The sequence below is a fragment of the Terrapene carolina genome, unplaced genomic scaffold (genome assembly GCF_002925995.2).
Source record: "Terrapene carolina triunguis isolate 2854851 unplaced genomic scaffold, T_m_triunguis-2.0 Scaffold89, whole genome shotgun sequence".
NCBI classification, from domain to species: domain Eukaryota; kingdom Metazoa; phylum Chordata; order Testudines; family Emydidae; genus Terrapene; species Terrapene triunguis.
Genome location: NW_020664440.1, coordinates 3,243,804 through 3,264,052, shown reverse-complemented (window position 1 = coordinate 3,264,052; position 20,249 = coordinate 3,243,804). Strand labels below are relative to the sequence as shown.

General features: G+C 41.2%; 1 protein-coding gene across 12 annotated transcripts in view; it reads left to right on the top strand.

The window, feature by feature from the left end:
- Window positions 1-20,249, top strand: part of CADPS (calcium dependent secretion activator) — a 358,046-nt gene that overhangs the window by 185,389 nt on the left and 152,408 nt on the right. For all 12 annotated transcript variants that reach the window (XM_026650418.2, XM_026650417.2, XM_026650416.2 and 9 more), the window contains exon 7: window positions 19,410-19,521. In XM_026650418.2, coding sequence (XP_026506203.1) covers window positions 19,410-19,521 — 112 coding nt within the window. The remainder of the gene's footprint in view (window positions 1-19,409; window positions 19,522-20,249) is intronic.

Here is a 20,249-nt window from a genome sequence, read left to right as displayed (position 1 = left end):
GCTGTGCGATACACTGTATGTGGTACAGTATGGAGCATAGAACAGTATGTGGTCGCAACTGCAGCTGGTAAATGCACATAGACCAATTTTGTGGGATGACTTTTGTCTTGAACTGGTTACATCTCCCTTTCCTCTAGCTGAGCGTCTCTCCTAAATTGCAATCTCGTAACAGTAAACATGCAAGCAGAGCACGTAAGGAACAGTGACATTTAAACAGTATTAAATAATAGTGCCATTATTATTCTTTTAAATATATAGTTGATGGATGAAAACATTGCTATAAATTGACTTAGAAGTCAGATGAAAAATTTCTGCAGCAAAATGCAGTCAGGAAATACACCTGAAAGCATTGTTGTTCAATCCTGGAGATACAGCCATTGTTGCTTTTAGGGGCCTAAGAGAAACCATCTACAGCCCTGTTTTGCCATCTAGTGGCTTAAAGATGTTATGTAATTTAATTCATCAGCGGTCCTCTTCATAAACCTTTACTGTACCATGTTCAATAAATAATTAAACTGAAAATGATTTATATACCGTGACACTCCAGTTTCTTCATGGTAAAGATCACTGTTTTTCAAACTCATATAGACAGTTGTCCCAAATAAAATGTACAAAACTAATGGTGCCTAGCCAGGACACAGGTAAAGATAAATGTAGCATAGTCAAGTACAAATGAGGTCAAAGCCGCTATTGTCCAGAAAGCCAAAATAGATATTAGGCTTTCACCTCAATAATGGCAGGTCCTAGTTTGAAAGAATCATTTGAGGCTTTATTATATTCTTCATAAAGGTCATCATGTATTTTCTGCATCACATACTTTTAGTATGCTAGGCTCATATTTCATGTGACATTAGCTAAGATGATATCAGTGATTCATCATGCTGTCCCCATGATTCAGACCTGTAGGAATTGCTCTAGGTGGTCTACGCAGACCTGGGGGTTATGGGCTATCTCGGCTATTGTCAAGACAGTTGTAGTTCCTGGGACGTTTTCATGTTGTTGTCCAGATTTACCAAAATATCAACTAGTTGGGAAAAAAATAGTGTATCTTCTTCTGTATCGGGGGTGTATTGATCGCATTCAGCACTTGAAGAAAGATGGTGAACACCCTGTCCTTGCGGAGAGGAATTATCAGCATTGTTTGTTCTCAGCAGAATTGCTACGTAGCTCAGCCATGAGCAGACGCAGGCTCAGCTGGAGGGAATGACATTATTCTGAGGAGCTATGGGTCTGCTCAAAAGCCCATCAAAGTCGTTCCAGTGACCTCAGCCGGCTTTGCATCAGGCCTTGTCAGAACAGTGAGTTGTTAGTCAATTATTTGTAGAGCAGGAGCGCTTGGAGGCCCCAGGCAAGGTCTGATGTTCTAGAGACAAATAAAATGTTCCATGCTGTGACCCATGCTCACAGCTGGACCTTTGTGCGACAGAGGGAGTGTGAGGTCGTGCTGACACTGAGAGGGAAAGAGACAAAAGTGAACAAAAATAGTGCCCATCGTCAATCTCCATCTGATCATTTTGATCTTGTTGGAAAATGAGTGAAGGCAGGGAGCTGTACCTATTTTGGGATGATTCTCTGGGTAGGCTAGTAGGCGTGGGGAAGGAAACTATGCTAAAATGGATTAGAAACTGTGCATGCTTCTTATCAGGGAAAGAAGTAACCTGATTTTGCCGCCTGATTTTTGTTTCACAGTTAGGAAACACAGGGGGAGAGAGGGTTTTAATATGTTAATTTTGGTTTTAGTTTCAAACCCTCTTGCCGCGTTGGTTGGGAAAGCAAGGTCTCTCACTCCTTCCCATTGAAGAGACAGCTTCCTTTTTTCCCATTGACCTGCTTTGGCTCCTGCTTGTCACCTTAATTTCACTTCAGGAAAGCAGTCTTTCAGAATGTTGCATAATAAAAACAAGGGCTGTGGTGTGGATGAGTCATTCCCTTGGTGCTCATGGCTGACACCCCTAATCCTTGCGGCAGGTCCTTTGACACGCAGAATCAGAACTTGGTGCCGAACACCCCACAAAATCACTGAAAGGATAGAAATGGCGTGAAGTGATGCCAGAGATGTCACCAGGGCTGCAAAAAAAGCTCTGCGTTGTCTTATTTTTTTAGTTAGAAGTTGAGGACTCGGCACTGCACAGAATAGGGCCCTGGTTGCATTTTTATGCTGGGATTTCTATACAGTACAATAACTTGTTTCAATTTAAATCTTTTGGATTCTTTTTAAAATAATGTCTTCTCTTAATTGAGATGATGTGCTGTCACAGAGGTGTGCTTGTTAAAATAAATCAGCTCTTCTCAATCTTCAAATCAGCATTTCCAGAGGCATAGCCTAGTCATAGAAAAACACAGACCCTTTCCTGACTGCATATGCGTCTCTATTATAAATTGCCAAAACTGATCTATTTTTATATCAGGACTCATTACACATGACTTGTGGTCTCAGTGAAATTGCATTTCATTGTGGTGCACTGGAGAAAGTCTCTCGAGTCCGTGTTTATGTGGCCCAGATCCATTCTGTTTTCTTGCAGAGACACAATATGTCTTTTTAAAAAATTGAATTCTTATTTTCTTAATATTTTCTGTAATCCCAGAGACATAAAATAAAAATCCATCCACTGTCTATGATAGCTGCAAAACTTTTGGAAATCTTTGGAAACACAAGGTTTTTTCACCCTTAAGAGACCTGATCATTTTTTATCATCCAGCTCTGTGCATCTTGACTTCCTGCCATGGGACAGCCATTGCATACACATTCATAGGGTCACAGCGCCATCTTTAATGTTTAATCTAACCGTTAGTATTCTCAAGTGAAGCAGCTATTCAAAGAAAAACAAGACATGTCCAGTCACAGCTACTATAGATTTTAAAAGTTGGCAGTTAGTGAATTGGCAGTGGAATTTAGTTGGCATTTTATGACTTAGATGATGCGAGGAAATCTACAAGCCATCATTTTCTATAATGAAATTATCATTTGCATCTTAATGTAATTAAATTAATGACTACAATGCCCTGAATTTTCCTGATGACTGATATGCCAACTAAATGTGTTACAGTGAGCTGCTGCTGCATATACTTCTGATGGGCAGCTTGATGAAAGTCCAGAAAGTGATTTCTCTGACCAAAAGTCTATAGGCAATCGGACAACATTCTTGTGCACTTATCTATAGTTATGAGTAAAAGTTTTTACATACTTAGAAGACCTAAAACACTAGAGACCATTAGGTTCAAGTCTTATGTGGGGAGATAAGGAGTGAGCTGAAGCAGAGCATCCTTTATTGGACAGAATGGTCATGGGAACTGGATCGAGACTACGGAGCTCTCTCTAACAATGAACAAGAATGATAAGAGATTTATCCATGATCAGAACAAGATTGCAGTTCTGCAGGGTACTTAAGCATGAGCCTAACTTCAAGCATGTAAGTCAGGGGTCGGCAACCTTTCAGAAGTGGTGTGCCGAGTCTTCATTTATTCACTCTAATTTAAGGTTTTGCGTGCCAGTAATACATTTTAATGTTTTTAGAAGGTCTCTTTCTATAAGTCTATAATATATAACTAAACTATTTTCCCTACATACATAGTCAGAAATTACTTGTAAATACGCAGGGAGTACTCAGATCCCAGGGTGATATGTCATATAAGTACCTAAAAAAATGGATTCTAGGCAGCGGGGGAATTAGCGTCTTTTCCCCCCTGCAATTCAAGCACTGAATTTGCCATATGAAGGTATTCTTCCTGACAGTGGAGAAACAGGCTTCTAAGACAAAACCCCAGTCCTCTGGTACGAACTTCAGTAAGAGAAGAACGGAATGCCTATTGAGTCCACTGGGTTGCATCAACATCTCAAATGAAATGCTTTTGTACTGTAAACCCCACAAAAGTATAATATAATGGCATGTACGATATTCTAGCCCATAGCGAATTTGCATAACAGAGCTTAACTCTTAGCTCCATTAAAGGAACAATATTTTACCTCTTTGATTAGAGTCCTAAGGGACTGATTTAGTACAATAATAATCATTTCAATACTTTATAATAAGCCAAACTGATTTTGTCAGTAGCCTGCACTATGGAATCCCGACAAAACAACCAAGTCCAAGGGTGTTTTCTCAGGCAGATAATTTTATAGTTAAAATGGCTGCACAGTTATAGTGCAAAGACTGAAAGTTTTGTTTCAGGAAATGCAACAGCTTTCCATCCATTTTGAATTGGCAGAGGAGTAGTTGCAGTCGATCAAAATACCCTTTGATTTCTTGCAAGAATTTTCATCAAAACGCATTCTAATTTTTGCAAGACTTCACAGAGCGGTACATTATGCCTGTTAAAGGCCTGTCCAATTTTGCTCCAACCACGGACATGTATAAGGAAGGAATTTCACAGTGGCTGAATCTGCTTCCACTCACAACTTACATTCGTTTTCCATGAAATGTGAATATCAGTTTAAAAGTGATTCTGTGTATTTGGGAGGATGGCAGGAAATGATGGACCAGCCAGCTGGGCGGGCAGGTGCACAGAATATTATACATTCACAATGCAAAGCTCCTGGTCTGGTAGTAAACTCTAGGGACTGGCTGTTAAACTGACTCAGACATAAATTAAAGTTGATGATTGATGCTGAGCAAGTGGTTCAGTAATGCAAATCTGGTCAGTGTACACACCTTCCTCAATATAGTATCCTAGGACTCGAAGGTACCTCGAGAGTTCATCTAGTCAAGTCCCCTGTATTCATGGCAGGACTAAGTATTATATAGACCATCCCTGACAGGTGTTTGTCTAACCTGCTCTTAAAAATCTCCAATGATGGAGATTCCACAACCTCCCTAAGCAATTTATTCCAGTGCTTAACCATCCTGACAGTTAGGAAGTTTTTCCTAATGTCCAAACTAAACCTCCCTTGCTGCAATTTAAGTCCATTGCTTCTTGTCCTATTCTCAGAGGATAAAAAGAACAATTTTTCTCCCTCCTCCTTGTAACAATCTTTTATGTATTTGCAAATCTGTTATCATGTCTCCCCTCAGTCTTTTCTTCTCCAGATTGAAAAAATTGTGTTTGTTTAATCTTCCCTCAGAGGTCATGTTTACTAGACCTTTAATCATTTTTTGTTGCTCTTCTCTGGGGACCTTAAACCTCAGTTCATGATCATCCACTCCCTAGTCAAGCTCCCTTAGTCCTCCGTAACTTTCATCCATGTGGATCTGACCACCTTAGAGAGCCGTCTATGTGCTCCTATAAAGGGGAGAATGGTGCCAGGGAGGCCAAAAGTGGGTTGACCTTTTCTCCCTTCATCTGTGCTGGAAGGCTGAGATTCACGTCAGAGTGTGTGCATGTGTGAGAAAGAGAGAGAAAGGGCTACTCTGTGGGGCATCATCTGGCCACCGTTAGAGCACATCTACTGGTATGGGGGGAAAAAATCACACTGGGGAGGCAAAGAAGAAAATCCTTTGTAGGATTGGAAGGAAAGCGATAAGTTGAGGCACCCAAAGTAAGCCAGAAAAACATCAGGCCCATTGGAGAGATCAGAAGTTCATCAGAAGTCTGAGAAGTAAGGGCTTTATAAAAAATCATCATTGGTTGTACGTCTCTCATGCTCTGCTTTGGCCTCTTGCCCTTGAGCAGACGAGATCCTGGTACAATAGGGCCCAATCCCGTTGGCCCTCTGGTGCTACCACAAAAATAATGTTAAAAATTATAAAAAAAATTCTGCATCTTGGAATCTTTTGTCTTCATCAAAGACACACACACACACACACACACACACACACAAAATTGCAACAACCATCTACAATATCCCAGAATGAAACACTGAAGCTTATGCTCCAGCTTTCAGCGGTCCCTTCTAAGACTCTAGTATGTGTGTGTGTGTGACTCTGTTGTCGGATTGCTCAAAGACGTTGGGAAAGTTTCACGCTCTCTGGAAAAGGGCTTTTAAAAGAAATCAATGAAGCAGAAAACACCCTCCTGGTCAATAACTGATAGAGAGACAATGAGGGGCTACAGGTAATGCTGGGTCAGGTGCACCTTCTTATGTTCCATGAACACTGATAGTTATGAATAAGGACCGAGACACTATTTTTCCCCCCCACTCTATAAGGCCAGATAAAATTTTATTGCAAGAATCTTACCAATAGGCTTTGAACCCTCCTGCAGTCCTGAGATATGGACATGTTTGTTTTTAGTGATATTTTTGGATATTTCTGCACAGTGTTATTTCCCTTAATTATAATGTTGGAGGCAGCTTTTACATTTTCAATCTTCATTTTAACAGTCCAATTATCTTTATTTATAATCTGCAAAGTCGCTTGACAAGTCACTGCAAAAAGGCTTTACATTTCACTAGCCTAGGGGGATAAAGCATCTTTTAAAGCATTACGTGAAGCTATAGTTAAAAGATAACCTGGTGGAATATGTGTTCCAAAGTGGATTCATCTGTGAGACTTACACTATGTGCGAAGACTGAGGAGCAGCTGCTTCCTCCTTTATGCCCCCAGTACCTGACCAAACAGCCTTCTTGGTCAATAGCCGTCTGTTCTTGCCAGAGACTCCAAGGACCAATAACTGTTTCAGAGGACCAGATTCTGAGTTCACTTATGCCTGTGACTCCATTGAATTAAGTGCAATTACTCTTGATATATACTGGTATCATTTAGACCAGAATCATACTACTAGTTTGTCTCCCAGGAACTCAATAATGAACTAACTAGAGGGATGTTAAGTAGTAGAGCAGAACTCCATAAAACCCAGAGAGAAGCCTTCAGACTGGGCTAAGCAAAACACTCCCCAAATGAGCACCTGCGTAGGTGAGCACAGATATCCTCAAAGAAGCAACGAACTGAACAACACAGCAGCATAAAAAGCACACGGATTTAAAGGTTTGGTCCCTCTAGGACCTCAGCTATGTTTTTGAACAGTAAAAAGGAGAAATGAGTTACAAAAGGGAAGTCTTACTGCAGTACAGTGAAGGGGTAGGAGAAGGACACAGAAGCACTGGGGCAGCAGAGGACAGAGCTGCAGGAGCACAAGAAGGGCCCAGGGAGAAGCAAGGGGGAAACACTGGAGTAGCAGAAAAAGCAATAGAGGCTCATCAGGGAATTGGAGGAGGCAGTAAAACAACAGCACAGAAGATTCCAGGGTAGGGTGACCAGATAGTTAATGTGAAAAATTGGGACACTTTTTTTTTTGAGTGGGGGTATAGTTGTGTATATAAGACAAAGCCCCTAATATTGTGATGGTCCCGGTAATATCAGGGTGTCTGGTCACCCTATTCAGGAAGCAGTAGAAGAATCTTCAGAACACATTCCAGGATTGAGACATTTGAAAAATAGGATCATATAATTAAACTCCTACATCCATATCTAGGCACCTACATAAAGTTATCCAATTTTCAAAAGTGCTGAACATTCAGCAACTCCCACTGAAGTCAGTGGAAATTGTTGGGTGCTCAGCACTTTTAAAATCTGCCCCCTATGTGACTAAATATAGATTAGCAAGATAGCTTAAGCCACTATTTTTTGCCTATCTTGCTCAAGATGTTCGGCATAGTTCCTAGCATCACAAATTATAGACATCACAGAATCAGAGATCCTAAAAATAAATCGCACTCCAGCACTCATCTAAAATGTTGAACAAAACACAAAGCACAGAGCATGGGATAGGTGCATTTCAGAAATCAAAGGAGATAAAATAAATATTGTATCACTTGGAACACATCAGCAGGAATGGAGTAAGTGCTGCAACTTGTCACTCATTCAAAATCCTCAATTGTTCTGCTCTCATTTAATCAGATCTTAATTTAGATAAAATATTATAATGTATTCTTTATTAAGCGTTATATGTACACTACCCCACTTTCCTTATTTATTTCAAATGCATGGTGCAGCTCCATTGGAATCAAAGGTCTGAAATCAGTGGAGCAACGCTAATATATACCAGTTAAGAATCTGACCATGAGATCTTATATTTCTCCACTGTAAGCATCAAACAATATTTTCTGCATTGGAAAGTTACCAGGAAGAATAATAAATATCATAGAATCATAGAAGATCAGGGTTGGAAGGGACCTCAGGAGGTCATCTAGTCCAACCCCCTGCTCAAAGCAGGACCAATCCCCAGCTAAATCATCCCAGCCAGGGCTTTGTCAAGCCGGGCCTTAAAAACCGGAGATTCCACCACCTCCCTAGGTAACCCATTCCAGTGCTTCACCAGGCTCCTAGGAACCGCTATCCTCCTTCACCCAAATGGAAACCTCACACATGACAACCCAGAACCACCACCTGCTCTCATTTGGGATTTATTTTCCTTTAGATCCAAGGAATCTAGATGCTGGAGTATAAATAACTGATATAATTTACACCTCCCTTAAATATCGTTCACAAAGTAGCATGGTTTTCTTCTTTGCTCCATTCAGAGTATCATTTCCTATGACTTGGCTTTTTTAGTTCTGTGCTTTCAATACAGCCCTGATTAAGTGTGTCATTTTCTTGGTAGATTTTGCTCTGAAATTTTCCAACTAGATGGCACACTATACCACCCAGTGTAAGTACACTTAATCTTTTATGCCGATGCATCAAAGTGCCAAAAGTGTCTGGCAGCAGAGGTTTGGAATAAATTATCTATAGCACCATAGTTCCAAGAGCATCCCAAAGTATTAAAGCGTTCTCGTGTGGGATCTGTCAGCGATTCAATAAATGTTTTAAACATGAAGAGCAGGAAATGGCCTTATTTTCTGCTTTCAGCTTAAAACCACAGACTATTATTTATGTTTGCTCCTTTTCCAAAAAGAAATGATGCATTGTCACCAACAGAGAAACTTAAGAAGTCAGTGGATGAATGTGCTTTGGGGGAAAGTGGGGAAAAAAAGTAAGAACACCCCCCCCCCACAAACAACCTTCCGCTGTGTATTTTCATAGCATCTGCTTTACAGCACTCATATCTCTGTTTACTATTAAAAGCCTCTTATTTGCTGAAGCATTCCCAGACCATATGTTATCAGCAAATGTTACTAACCAAATACAAACAGTAATTTTCATTAGGTTTCCTTCATGAGAACAACAGCATTAGCCACAAAGGGAATAAACCTTTGTAAATGTCATTAAACATGCATAGCAAACCTTTGACGACACTGTGGTACATATACATTCATGCTCAGTAAAGCCAAGAAAATACCCATGTCAATAAAATAAAAGTGCTTTGAAACTGGATTTAGCGTAGCAGCTGATATATCATTAGTTGCCATAGTGATGTTCAGCATAAGGGCATAATTCATGTGACTGAAATATGACTTGCATTCATTCTAAGGACACAGTTCATGTGCACTGCGTATTAGATTATGGTTGATAACATTAGCTTCAGACCACTAGCAAGGTAGTAGCATCGTTCCAGAGACTGGAGGAACGATGATTTTGTGGCTACCAAAAAAAGTTATTAATAGCTAAATGAGCTACAGCTAAAACAGTTAATTCTTTTGGGCTCCATGCTCAGAACCCATTTTACACACTACGCAGATCTCATAGTCAATCAATTCTGTGATGCTATTCCCTTGGCACAAAGCTCATTGTCATAGCACATTTTTATGCAGTAATGAATCCAGAACAAACTTATCCTTTCAAAAATATATATTTGCCATGTAGATGGGGGAAAAAAACAACCCATGGCCAACACTTCCAAACGTGGGTGTCTAGATTTAAGGTACCTGAATCTTGCCTGCCTCAGAGACTTCATTGGGAGCTGTTGGGTGCTCAGCTAATCTGAAAATCAGCCCACATCTTTAGGAATTCAATAGGATTTAGTTGCATATACTCTTGTGGACCACAGGCAGAACTTTACATCAATAAAGTGCCACCAGATGTGATATATACTTTCAGCTCCCACGCTTGGAAAATGTGGGCCCTTAGCTTAACTTTTACAGCAAAAACACCACACGTAAGCTATACTGCCATCCAGATGGAGCCAAAAGTGCTTTCATCACATCCCTAAATCACATTGGGGCATCCATTTACCCCGATATCCCCTATCCTTCCACGCACACAGTGGCTGACTTCCACGTCATGGAGTAGAGGCACACTATCTCTTAATCTCGTGCCAGGAAATCAGCAGACAGAATGTGCTAAAGTAGGATGTCCAGGATGTGTTGACCGCCCAGGTCCTTTGCTCTAGAGCACCACTAGGAGAGGCCACTTACATTACCCAACCCAAGGTTTCCTCAGCTGCCTTTGACATAGCCTGATTTAATCATCATTTCTATTCACCTCTAGTTTGTAAGCTCCGCTAGAGAAAACACTTCTACCTGTGACCTTACAATAGAGAACAAAGACACTAATACTCATGAGAACGCATTCAATGCTTTCATTCATATGCTTCTGTACGTGGCAGTGTCTACACAATCTCTATTTAAGATATAACAGTGAGCTTTCTCCCATTATTATTCTTGTAACTTGATCTAGCCATTATGTTGAAGCCTGTGATTTCTATAAATAATGAATAAGCATAACTCTGATTCATATCACTGTGCCAGGAATCAACCCTGGATAACTTGCTAGGCCTGTCAATAGACTAATAGCAAAGCATGTAGAGAATGGTTTGGTTTAGAGGGGATTGACATTAAAAAAATTATATGTGATCAAGTCTAGTAGACTTTAAAAGAGAATGTATCTTTTCTTTCTCTCCCTGCTCCCCACACATTCACCTGCCAGTTAATAGACAAGAAACATAATAATCAGAATATCCAAATCTACTTTAAACCTGAGATAGGCAAACTGTTCCCATAAAGGGGGTCATTGCAGTTGTGTTGTTATGTATTATTTGCATTACAGTAGCACTTAGAGACCAATCAAAATCGGGGCTTCATTGTGCAAGGTACTGTACGAACACATAGTGAGAGACAGTCTCTGCCCTAAAGAGCTCACAAGCTAAATAAAAACTATTATATACCAAGCTGTGAGGGGTTACAAGTGCTTTGGAGGGTAGGATTATAATTCAAAATGATCTGGACAAACTGGAGAAATGCTCTGAAGTATATAGGATGAAATTCAATAAGGACAAATGCAAATTACTCCACTTAGGAAGGAACAGTCAGTTGCACACACATAAAATGGGAAAGGACTGCCTAGGTAAGAGTACTGTGGAAAGGGATGTGGGGGTCATAGTGGATCACAAGCTAAATATGAGTCAACAGTGTAACGCTGTTGCAAAAAAAAGCAAACACCATTCTGGGCTGTATTAGCAGGAGTGTTGTCAGCAAGAGACAAGAAGTAATTCTTTCACTCTACTCTGCTCTGGCCTCAACTGGAGTACTGTGTCAAGTTCTGGGTGCCACATTTCAGGAAAGATGTGGACAAATTGGAGAAAGTCTGGAGAGGTTATGGAGAAAAGGTGATACAGCCTAGGCCATATTGCTTGTTTCCCATCCCCTCCATGGTGAGTATTCTCCTTTGAGGGGGTTCCTGGGGGCAGCCATGGTCAGGAGTCCCTTGCAAATCGGCTGCAATTGGAGAGGGAAGGGGGGGTTGCAGATTCGCCCTCTGATTTCCCTTTTCTTCCCTTCCTCTGTTGAGTTCTGGGTGGACCCGTAGTCTGTGTGTGTGTGTGTGCGCGCGTCAGAGACGGAGAAAGGGAGGAGTGATGAGGGAGGAGCATCTCTGAGGGGAATATTTCAGAGTTTCCCAGTATTGCCAACTTTCTCTATTTTTTTGTTGTTTTTTTCTTAAAGCTCCAGCTTCTGGAGTCATGTGACAATGTGAGAATCTCAGCTTCCATTAAAAAATAAAGTACGTTTCTGGCCCTGGTTGCAAGGAAAAGCTTGAAAATGTGCACCCTAAAGGCACAAACACCAGGCACAAGGCAAATAAACAGAACCCCACAATTATTCCTGTAAAAATCTCATGATTGTTAAGGCAGTCTCATGATTTTGGAGGCCTGACTCATAACTTTTGACCATGTGGAATGGGGTAATACTGTTTTTTTTCCCCATGGATGTTACTGTAGGAAGAGGTGACTCAGTCCTATATAGAACATCAAGAAATGTGCAGTAAAATGCTATTAAAATTAAAAACAAGGCCCAAATTCATATTTCAGTTCTTTTTGTTCTGTACCCCTACTGAATCAGTATTTGTTTAGAGCATCTATCCCAATCCTGCAAAGGAATAACTTATGCATAGGAGTAACTTTACTCAGTTATGTCAGTGGGGCTACTCATGTGAGTAATGTTACTTATGTACCTGTTTGAAGGATCCAGGTCTAAATCACCTACATGGGAGTGCAGCTGTTGAACAGACTTCGTTTCACAAATTTCATTAGCCTGTGGTCTTTCTAAATCAAAGCTGAATTTTATAAGAGTTCTGAGAAATGTCACGAGCATATTCCTCTTGATAGCCAAAGCCAAAATGCACCGCCATGCATTCTGGGGAGAAGCAACTGCAGTCAGGATTAGATTAGTGTATTGATTTTGTTATTCAAAGGGGCAAGGTCTTTGATTCTCATATAAACAGTCTGCTGTTGAGTGTTCTATAGGGTTTTGTAAACCAATCTGAGCACATGAAAAACATCAAAAGTTACAGGAAGGATTAGCAATGGGCCCCAAATGGTTTGCGCTTCTCCCCAGAGATCCACAGGTGGTGATTGCTAATTAAGGAGTGCAAGGAAATTCAGGAAAATGCCCTTATCAAAGAGACAAAAGCTGGATCTGTCTTCACAGTCATTGTGTAATACAACATGGTTTTCATACTAAAATAAGACATTTCGGTCTTTTAGTATTTCCCTTAATAATAAGGCACAATAACTCATTTCATGGCAGTATTGCCCAGAACTAACTGATGTTCTTGTTTCCATGAGCATTAGTTTGTTCTATTAGGGTTATCTGGTTTTATTTGCATTACAGTGCCAGGAATTCGGCTGGCGTTTCAACAAACCTTTACGGACATGAGCTATTTCTGTATCTCTAACACCTAAAGGCTGGGCTGGGGTCATTGTTTCTGATAATCAAATGCCCAGCTGCAATCCTGGGCAAAAGGAGAACACACGGTGTGCCGATCAACTGGATTGTTGACTGTTGATCTGAAGTGTTCATGGGCAGGCACCAGCTGATACCGCCCTGTTTCTTCCAGAAGAGTACACTACAAAAAGGCTCGGATGCATCCTAGTGATTCACTGGTGTGGGTTGGAATGACTAAACAGTGATTAGAGCAGCAGCAAGCTGTTCACCAGAGATTTGAGACTCAGGTGAGCCAACCCTCCTTTGGATCACATGAATAATCAACCCTATCTCTGCTTGTCTCCTGTGGCTCAGACCCAGTGTGCTGTCGCTTGCTGTCACAGCTGAGATGTCAGCTAGCTGTGTTTATGCCCCCATGAGACTTTAGATGAATTCTTATAAAATCTCATGTTAAGAGGTACCCTTTCCTGATACTGATCCACAGGATATTCCTGGAGTCATTAACCTGCATTGGGCCAATAACACTGCCACTAATACTTATCACCATTCGCTACATATTTTCTCAGTATAGGAAATAATTCTGAATGTTACAGGTGAGTGCCTGCATATACGTTTGAGTCGATGAAAAATCTCTAAAAATAAGTAGAGAGTAATAAGACTGAGACATTCTTGGATACTTCATAGCAAAAATAGTTGTAGACGGATTAAGGTTGATCCATAATTAAGGTTGATCCATAATTCCCATTATAAGACCCTGTCTTCAGTTGCTGTGAAAAAAATACTATGTGATCATGTAATTAAAGACTGTATCCTAATACATACGTCCAAAGCTGATGGTGAAGTGTTACAAAGGGATCTCACTGAAGTGGGTGACGGGGCAACAAAATGGCAGATGAAATTCAATGTTGATAAATGCAAAGTAATGCACATTGGAAAACATAATCCCAACTATACAAGCAAAATATGATGGGGTCTAAATTAGCTGTTACCACTCAAGAAAGAGATCTTAGAGTCATTGTGGATTGTTTTCTGAAAATGTCCACTCAATGTTCAGCTAATAGAATATGAGGAACCATTAGGAAAGGGACAGATAATAAAACAGAAAATATCATAATGCCATTATGTGAATCGGTGGTACATAGGGTGACCAAATAACAAGTGTGAAAAATCGGGGCAGAGGGGGTGGGGGGTAACAGCCGCCTATCTAAAACAAAGCCCCAAATATCGGGAGAGTCCCTATTAAACCGGGACATCTGGTCACCCTACTGGTACACCCACACCTTCAATTCCTGTGCAGTTCTAGGCTCCCCATCTCGAAAAATGTATAAAGAAGGGCAGCAAAAATTATATGGGGTATGAACAGCTTCCATATGAGGAGAGATTAAAAAGACTGGGGCTTTTCAGCTTAAAAAAGAGACAACTAAGGGGGAGGATATGATAGAGGTCTATAAAACCATGAATGGTCTGGAGAAAGCAAATAAGGAAGTGTTATTACAACAAACAAAAGCAAGTATTTCTTCACACAATGTGCAGTCAAGCGGTGGAACTCGTTGCCAGGGGATGTTGTAAAGGCCAGAAGTATAACTGGGTTCAAAAAAAGAATTAGATAAATTCATGCAGGATAGGTCCATCAATGGCTATTAGTCAAGATGGTCAGGGATGCAACCCCGTGCTCTAGGTGTCTCTAAAGCTAGAACTGCCAGAAGCTGGGACTCAACAACAGGGGATGGATCCCTCGATAATTGCCCTTTTGTGTTCATTCTCTCTGAAGCATCTGGTATTGGCCACTGTCAGAAGACGAGATACTGGGCTAGATGGACCATTCATCTGACCCAGTACGGCCATTCTGCTGTTCATAAGGGGGCTGAATTAAGGTTGTCTGTGCAACCTTCATTCTGGCATTTCCTAACTTTTGAGTGCTTGACTCTGCAACCTTAATAATGTTCTTTTAATGTCATTTTTGGATATAATTTATATAGTCTTTCAATAACGTTTCTACAAACTTCTTTGGAATCGGTTATGCCACTATAGAATAGTGATATAAGAGGTAAAGAGTTGTACAGATAGACTTCTCCTGTTAAAAAGGTGATTGCTAATAAAAACAACTTTTCTTAACTAGTTAGACAAGCCCATTCCAGTTTCTCACTGGCAGCAATAGCGGCTCTGTATTTTGGTGCAGTTTTCAAAAGAATAAGCTCACTTATAACACCAAGGCTCATTTAGCTTACAATGGGAGCAGTTCTCAGAGCTCGCTGATACCTTGAGGTAGGTTAAAGCAGGTGGCTGCTCAAACAGTGTTGATGCAGGGAAGAGAACATTTTAAAGTGACAAGTATAATTTCCTAAAAACATTCTAAAAAAATAGTTTGTGCAGTGTCTCTAATGCAGCTGTTCTCTGTGGCAGCCAGACTTCCTCCATCAGTTCTCCCAGGATCTACAACCTAGTTCCTGGAAAAGCCAAGTGTCTTTCTGGTAATAGATTTACAACTAAAATCCACCACTGAGTGGGACCCAGATTAAGAGGTGCAGCCATGAGTGACCCATGTAAAACTGCACACACATTATGGCTAAAATCTCATCAAATCTATCACTCAGTTCTGAAAGTTGCAGCCTTTATCTCCAGCCTGTTTTAATAATGTGTCATCACTTAAAAATTACACACAACTGTTAATGCTTTATTACATCAGGTATTATTTGCAGCATGTTTTTGACCATACAGCTGATGTTTATCACTACTTATTTGTCTTTTTTGATACAAGAAATGTAGCAGTTCTGTAGTCATGGAACAGGCTGCTACTTCTCTGCAAACAGGGTAGAGCTGTGAAAGTTTGAAATATCCCATATGGCAAGAAATCTCTTAGAAAACAATTTTCAGATTGCAGGCTTAAGGAGAGCCACTTCTGAAAACTCATCTATGTGCATTAGTGACATCAGTTAATCCTATGATTGCATCATTCACATGTCACTGTACGTTTGAGGGGAGGACCAGATTAATACTCTGAAGACTGCAGATAGATGGAGCATTTGTGTTGTCCTAAGAAATCACTTGCCTGGCAGTTTGGAAAATGCTACTATTCTAGGAGTTAAAGCATACAGTGAGATATTGTCAAGGAAATAAACAATTTAGACCAACGGTCTTTTCTGGTAGGCCTAAAATTAGACCTAGCATCTGTATTTTGGTTTAAGTGCTTACCCATGTTCTTCACCTGCCGTCCCTGTGCTCAGTACAGGTAGGGCATTCAGAAACACAGCCCAAGAGTTCTGCTTCCCTCTCTGCTACTATATATTCCATATTAATGGGGCCCAACCAAATTCACAGTCCATTCTGGTCAATTTCATGGTCATAGGATTTTAAAAATCGTAAATTGAATTATTTCAGCTATTTAAATCTGGGATTTCACGGTGTTGTAATTGTAGGGATCCTGACCCAACCAGGAGTTGTAGAGGAGGTCGCAAGATTATTGTAGGGGGTGTTGCGGTACTGCTACCCTTACTTCTGCGCTGCTGATGCTGGCGGCAGCGCTGCCTTCAGAGCTGGGCAGCTGGAGAGCGGCGGCTGCTGGCCGGGAGCCCAGCTCTGAAGGCAGAGCCGCCGCCAGCAGCAGCGCAGAAGTAAGGAAAGGCATGGTATGGTATCGCCACCCTTACTTCTGCAGTGCTGCCGGCAGAGCTGGGCCGTCAATCAGCAGCCACCACTCTCCGGCCGCCCGGCTCTGAAGGCAGCAATGCAAAAGTAAAGGTGGCATGGTATGATATTGCCACACTTACTTCTGTGCTGCGGCTGGCGGGGCACTGCCTTCAGAGCTGGGCGTCCGGCCAACAGCTGCCGCTCTCCAGCAACCTAGCTCTGCAGGCAGCGCTAAAGTAAGGGTGGCAATACTGCAACCCCCCCCCAAAATAACCTTGTGACTCCCCTGCAACTCCCTTTTGGATCAGGACCCCCAAGTTTGAGAAACACTGGTCTCCCCCTTGAAATCTGGTCCTTGTTGTGGTTTTACCTTATACTATACAGATTTCACGGGGGGTGGGGGTGGGGGAAGGAAACCAGATTTCACGGTCCGCGATCCATTTTTCATGGCTGTGAATTTGGTAGGGCCCTACATATTCATATAGGAGGAAAAAAGCTAGGTGAATTAAGAGCCAACTAGTGTAACTGAAACTAAACACATTTTGAAGTTCAAGATCTTTATGTATTTGGTGTTTAATTTTCCTGCTTTTGAACTTCCTGGTTTCTGCTGAAACTGGAAGCAGAATTGCAATAGTTCCAAACTGGATTGAACCAGACAGAACCAGCAAGTTCACAAGAAAAGCCTATTCATACAAGGTTGCCAGCCCAATGGATTTACAAAATTAACTTTGGATAAGCATCCAGAGCCAAACATTTGAATGTTTTTCTTCAACTCACTTCTAAATCTTTTGAGATTTTCCTGTTCCAATTCCTTGCCAGGTGACAGAACAGAGCAGATAGACCGTACAGGGTTATGATGCAAAGTGCATGAATGTGCCAGCAAGCCCGAGGGCTTGTTTACACAGGGACATGCAAGACAATTAATTTGAATTAACTAGAGGTGTGAATTGACAATGGATTAGTTAAATCCCTGTGTGACTAGTCTTCAGAATTAAAGTGCCTTTAATTCGGTTTATTTTAATTCACTTCCAAAATGATTTAAATTAAATTGATTGAAGGCCACTTTAATTCTGAATAAAAATGTTCACAGAGGAATTTAGTGCAGTTTAAGTAATCCACTTTGAAAAATCATTCGGGTTATCTTCCCTGAGTATCCACATGTAGACAAACCTTAGAAAACTCAGTGACCTTCCCAGTGGGATTTTTACTAATATTGTAGCCTCGGTTTCAGAAAACTGGTAGATTTTTGCAGAGAGAAAGTTGGAAAATAATGTTGTTGAAATAACAGCTGTCCATTTAAGGACAATAGCAATAATATGGATACTTTGTCAGGGTTTATTGAGCTTTGTGTGCTACATTAAGCAAAAGAGAGAAAAGGGAACTGCCTACTTTTGCAACAGCAACTGCACTGATTTTTTAAAAATGGGAGCACGGTTTTAAAGTTCCTGAGACAAAATTAAATGAGCTGTGAAAATATTGAAAATCCATTCTGTCTATGATGAAAAGTTTCCCGTCCGTCCAAAATCTGGAGAGAGAAAAAGCGGCCGAGCACACATTAAGCACAATTGAATGGAGAAAGTTGTGCAGTAGAACTTCATTAAATCTCTGTCCACTAATCTGTAAACCCAGTAATTCCCACACAGACGCCAGTGGACTCACCTTACAAAGATCAGTAACAGAAACAGAGCTGTGGTGAAGTCTCCCATTACTAAGAATTTGACTTTGGTTCAGGCTCTTTTATGGTCTCCAACCCCAGGTAAGTTAACGGGGATTGTATAAATCAGGGCAATATTTGTTGCAGTGTATTTACTAGTATTCTATAAGTCATGAATAGCTATAAAACTAAATTGCACATGTTAAAATGAATGAGGGCAGCACACTTTGTAGTGGGATAACCGTGATCCATTGATTACTCAGTAGTTCACAAAATGTTATGATCTACAGTGGGTCTGCTAGTTACTAGCAAGATTCTGCTGAATGTTGAGGGGAAAATCCACATGCTCTGTGAAATTAGTTTGTGTTGTCTGCATACCCATAGATCTTTCTGACTGCAGAACTTTAGGGAGTAATGTAAGGACTGGTTGGCTATGGGGTTTGTTTATGAGATATGGGATATTTAACTTTTAGGTCGCTGTTTTCAAACCCAGGCTACCATTTGATGGATGATTAGTAGATTTTGTATAATGAATTAGTGGTCTCCATCCAGTTCTTACTTGGATAGGCCTCCATATCCTCAAAATCAGCACACCTTGGCATCCTTGTTAGCAATCCCAGCTAATCTTGCTCAGAGGTGACCACTCCGGTTTAAGGCTGGAGTCTATGGATGGGCAAGCATGGCCACTACCAACACTGAACCTGTTTTGTGGGTAAATAGAGCTGGCAGGGCTCATCCTTAAGTAACTTTTGGGAATGCAAAATTAACTTGCAACAAAAAATGAAAAGAGGAAGCTACAATAGATAAGAGTAGAACAACAGATACAAAGCATTACAGCCATTATGTGTTTAGAGAGCCAATATCCTTCTAGTCTATAACTATGCTACAAACATTCACTGCAGGCTGATTATTGGGCTTTGTTTTATTAATTGGCAAACTAGATGTAAATAAATAAAGTTCTCTTCAAACTTGATTTTGTATTACTTCCACATACTCCATTGTCTTCCATGAAGAGCCAGTACGACATTTCTGAGTATCTATCTTGCATTTTCCTAGCAAGTTAATTAACACATTGTCATTCACACAGTTGTATCACTTGTGTGTGTGTGTGTGCCAGACAGTGACATATGATATTAACCATTTACACACCCAGGTGACAGCACAACTGTCCTGCTTGTGTTTCTAAACATTTCCCTGTGGTTGTGTTCACAGCTGGGGCACTCAAGGTGACTTTACCACAACGCACGCACTTCCCGCAGTGAAGGTGAAGCTGTTTACAGAGAGCACCGGAGTGCTGGCTTTAGAGGACAAAGAACTTGGGCGGGTAAGAAAAATCTCCACTTTAATGATGTCTCTCTAGGTCTGTTGATGAGGTTAAGAAAATATCTCTGGAAGCAAGCAGAGCATTTTGTGATTCCAAGACACACAGCAAAAGAGGGCATGCTAAACACACTCTCTCTCCACGACAGTGTTGGAAATCGATGCAGTTCATAAGTTGTCTTTGGTGTTAGCTTTTAATGGCAGTAGTTCAGCTGGCTAAGCACTCACAGAACAAATGCAGAATGTCTTTTGTGTGATATTGGCAGTCCTGGATCCCTTAGAAGTGCACACGGCTGAGGGAAAGAAGACAGAGATTCTTTTAAAGCAGAAAAAGAGGTTTAAGGCTAGACAAATGAGTGTGAGGCTGCTTTCATATACACATTACATTCACTGCCACACTTGGGGAAAATAGCATTGAAGGGGCTGATTTGCAGCACCTATTCGCCAGGGTGAAATCCTGACGCCATTGAAGCCAGTGGCAACATTCATGTTGGCTTCAGTGGGGCCAGGACTTCACCCTAGGACAAGGGTGGGCAAACTTTTTGGCCCGATGGCCACATCTGGGTGGGGAAATTGTATTCAGGGCCATGAATGTAGGGCTAGGGCAGGGGGTTGGGGTGCGGGTGGGAGTGCAGGATGTGTGTGGGGGGGTGCGGTGCAGGAAGGGGCTCAGGGCAGGGGGGTTGCGTGCAGGAGGGGTGCGGGGTGTGGCAGGGGGCTCAAGGCAGGTGG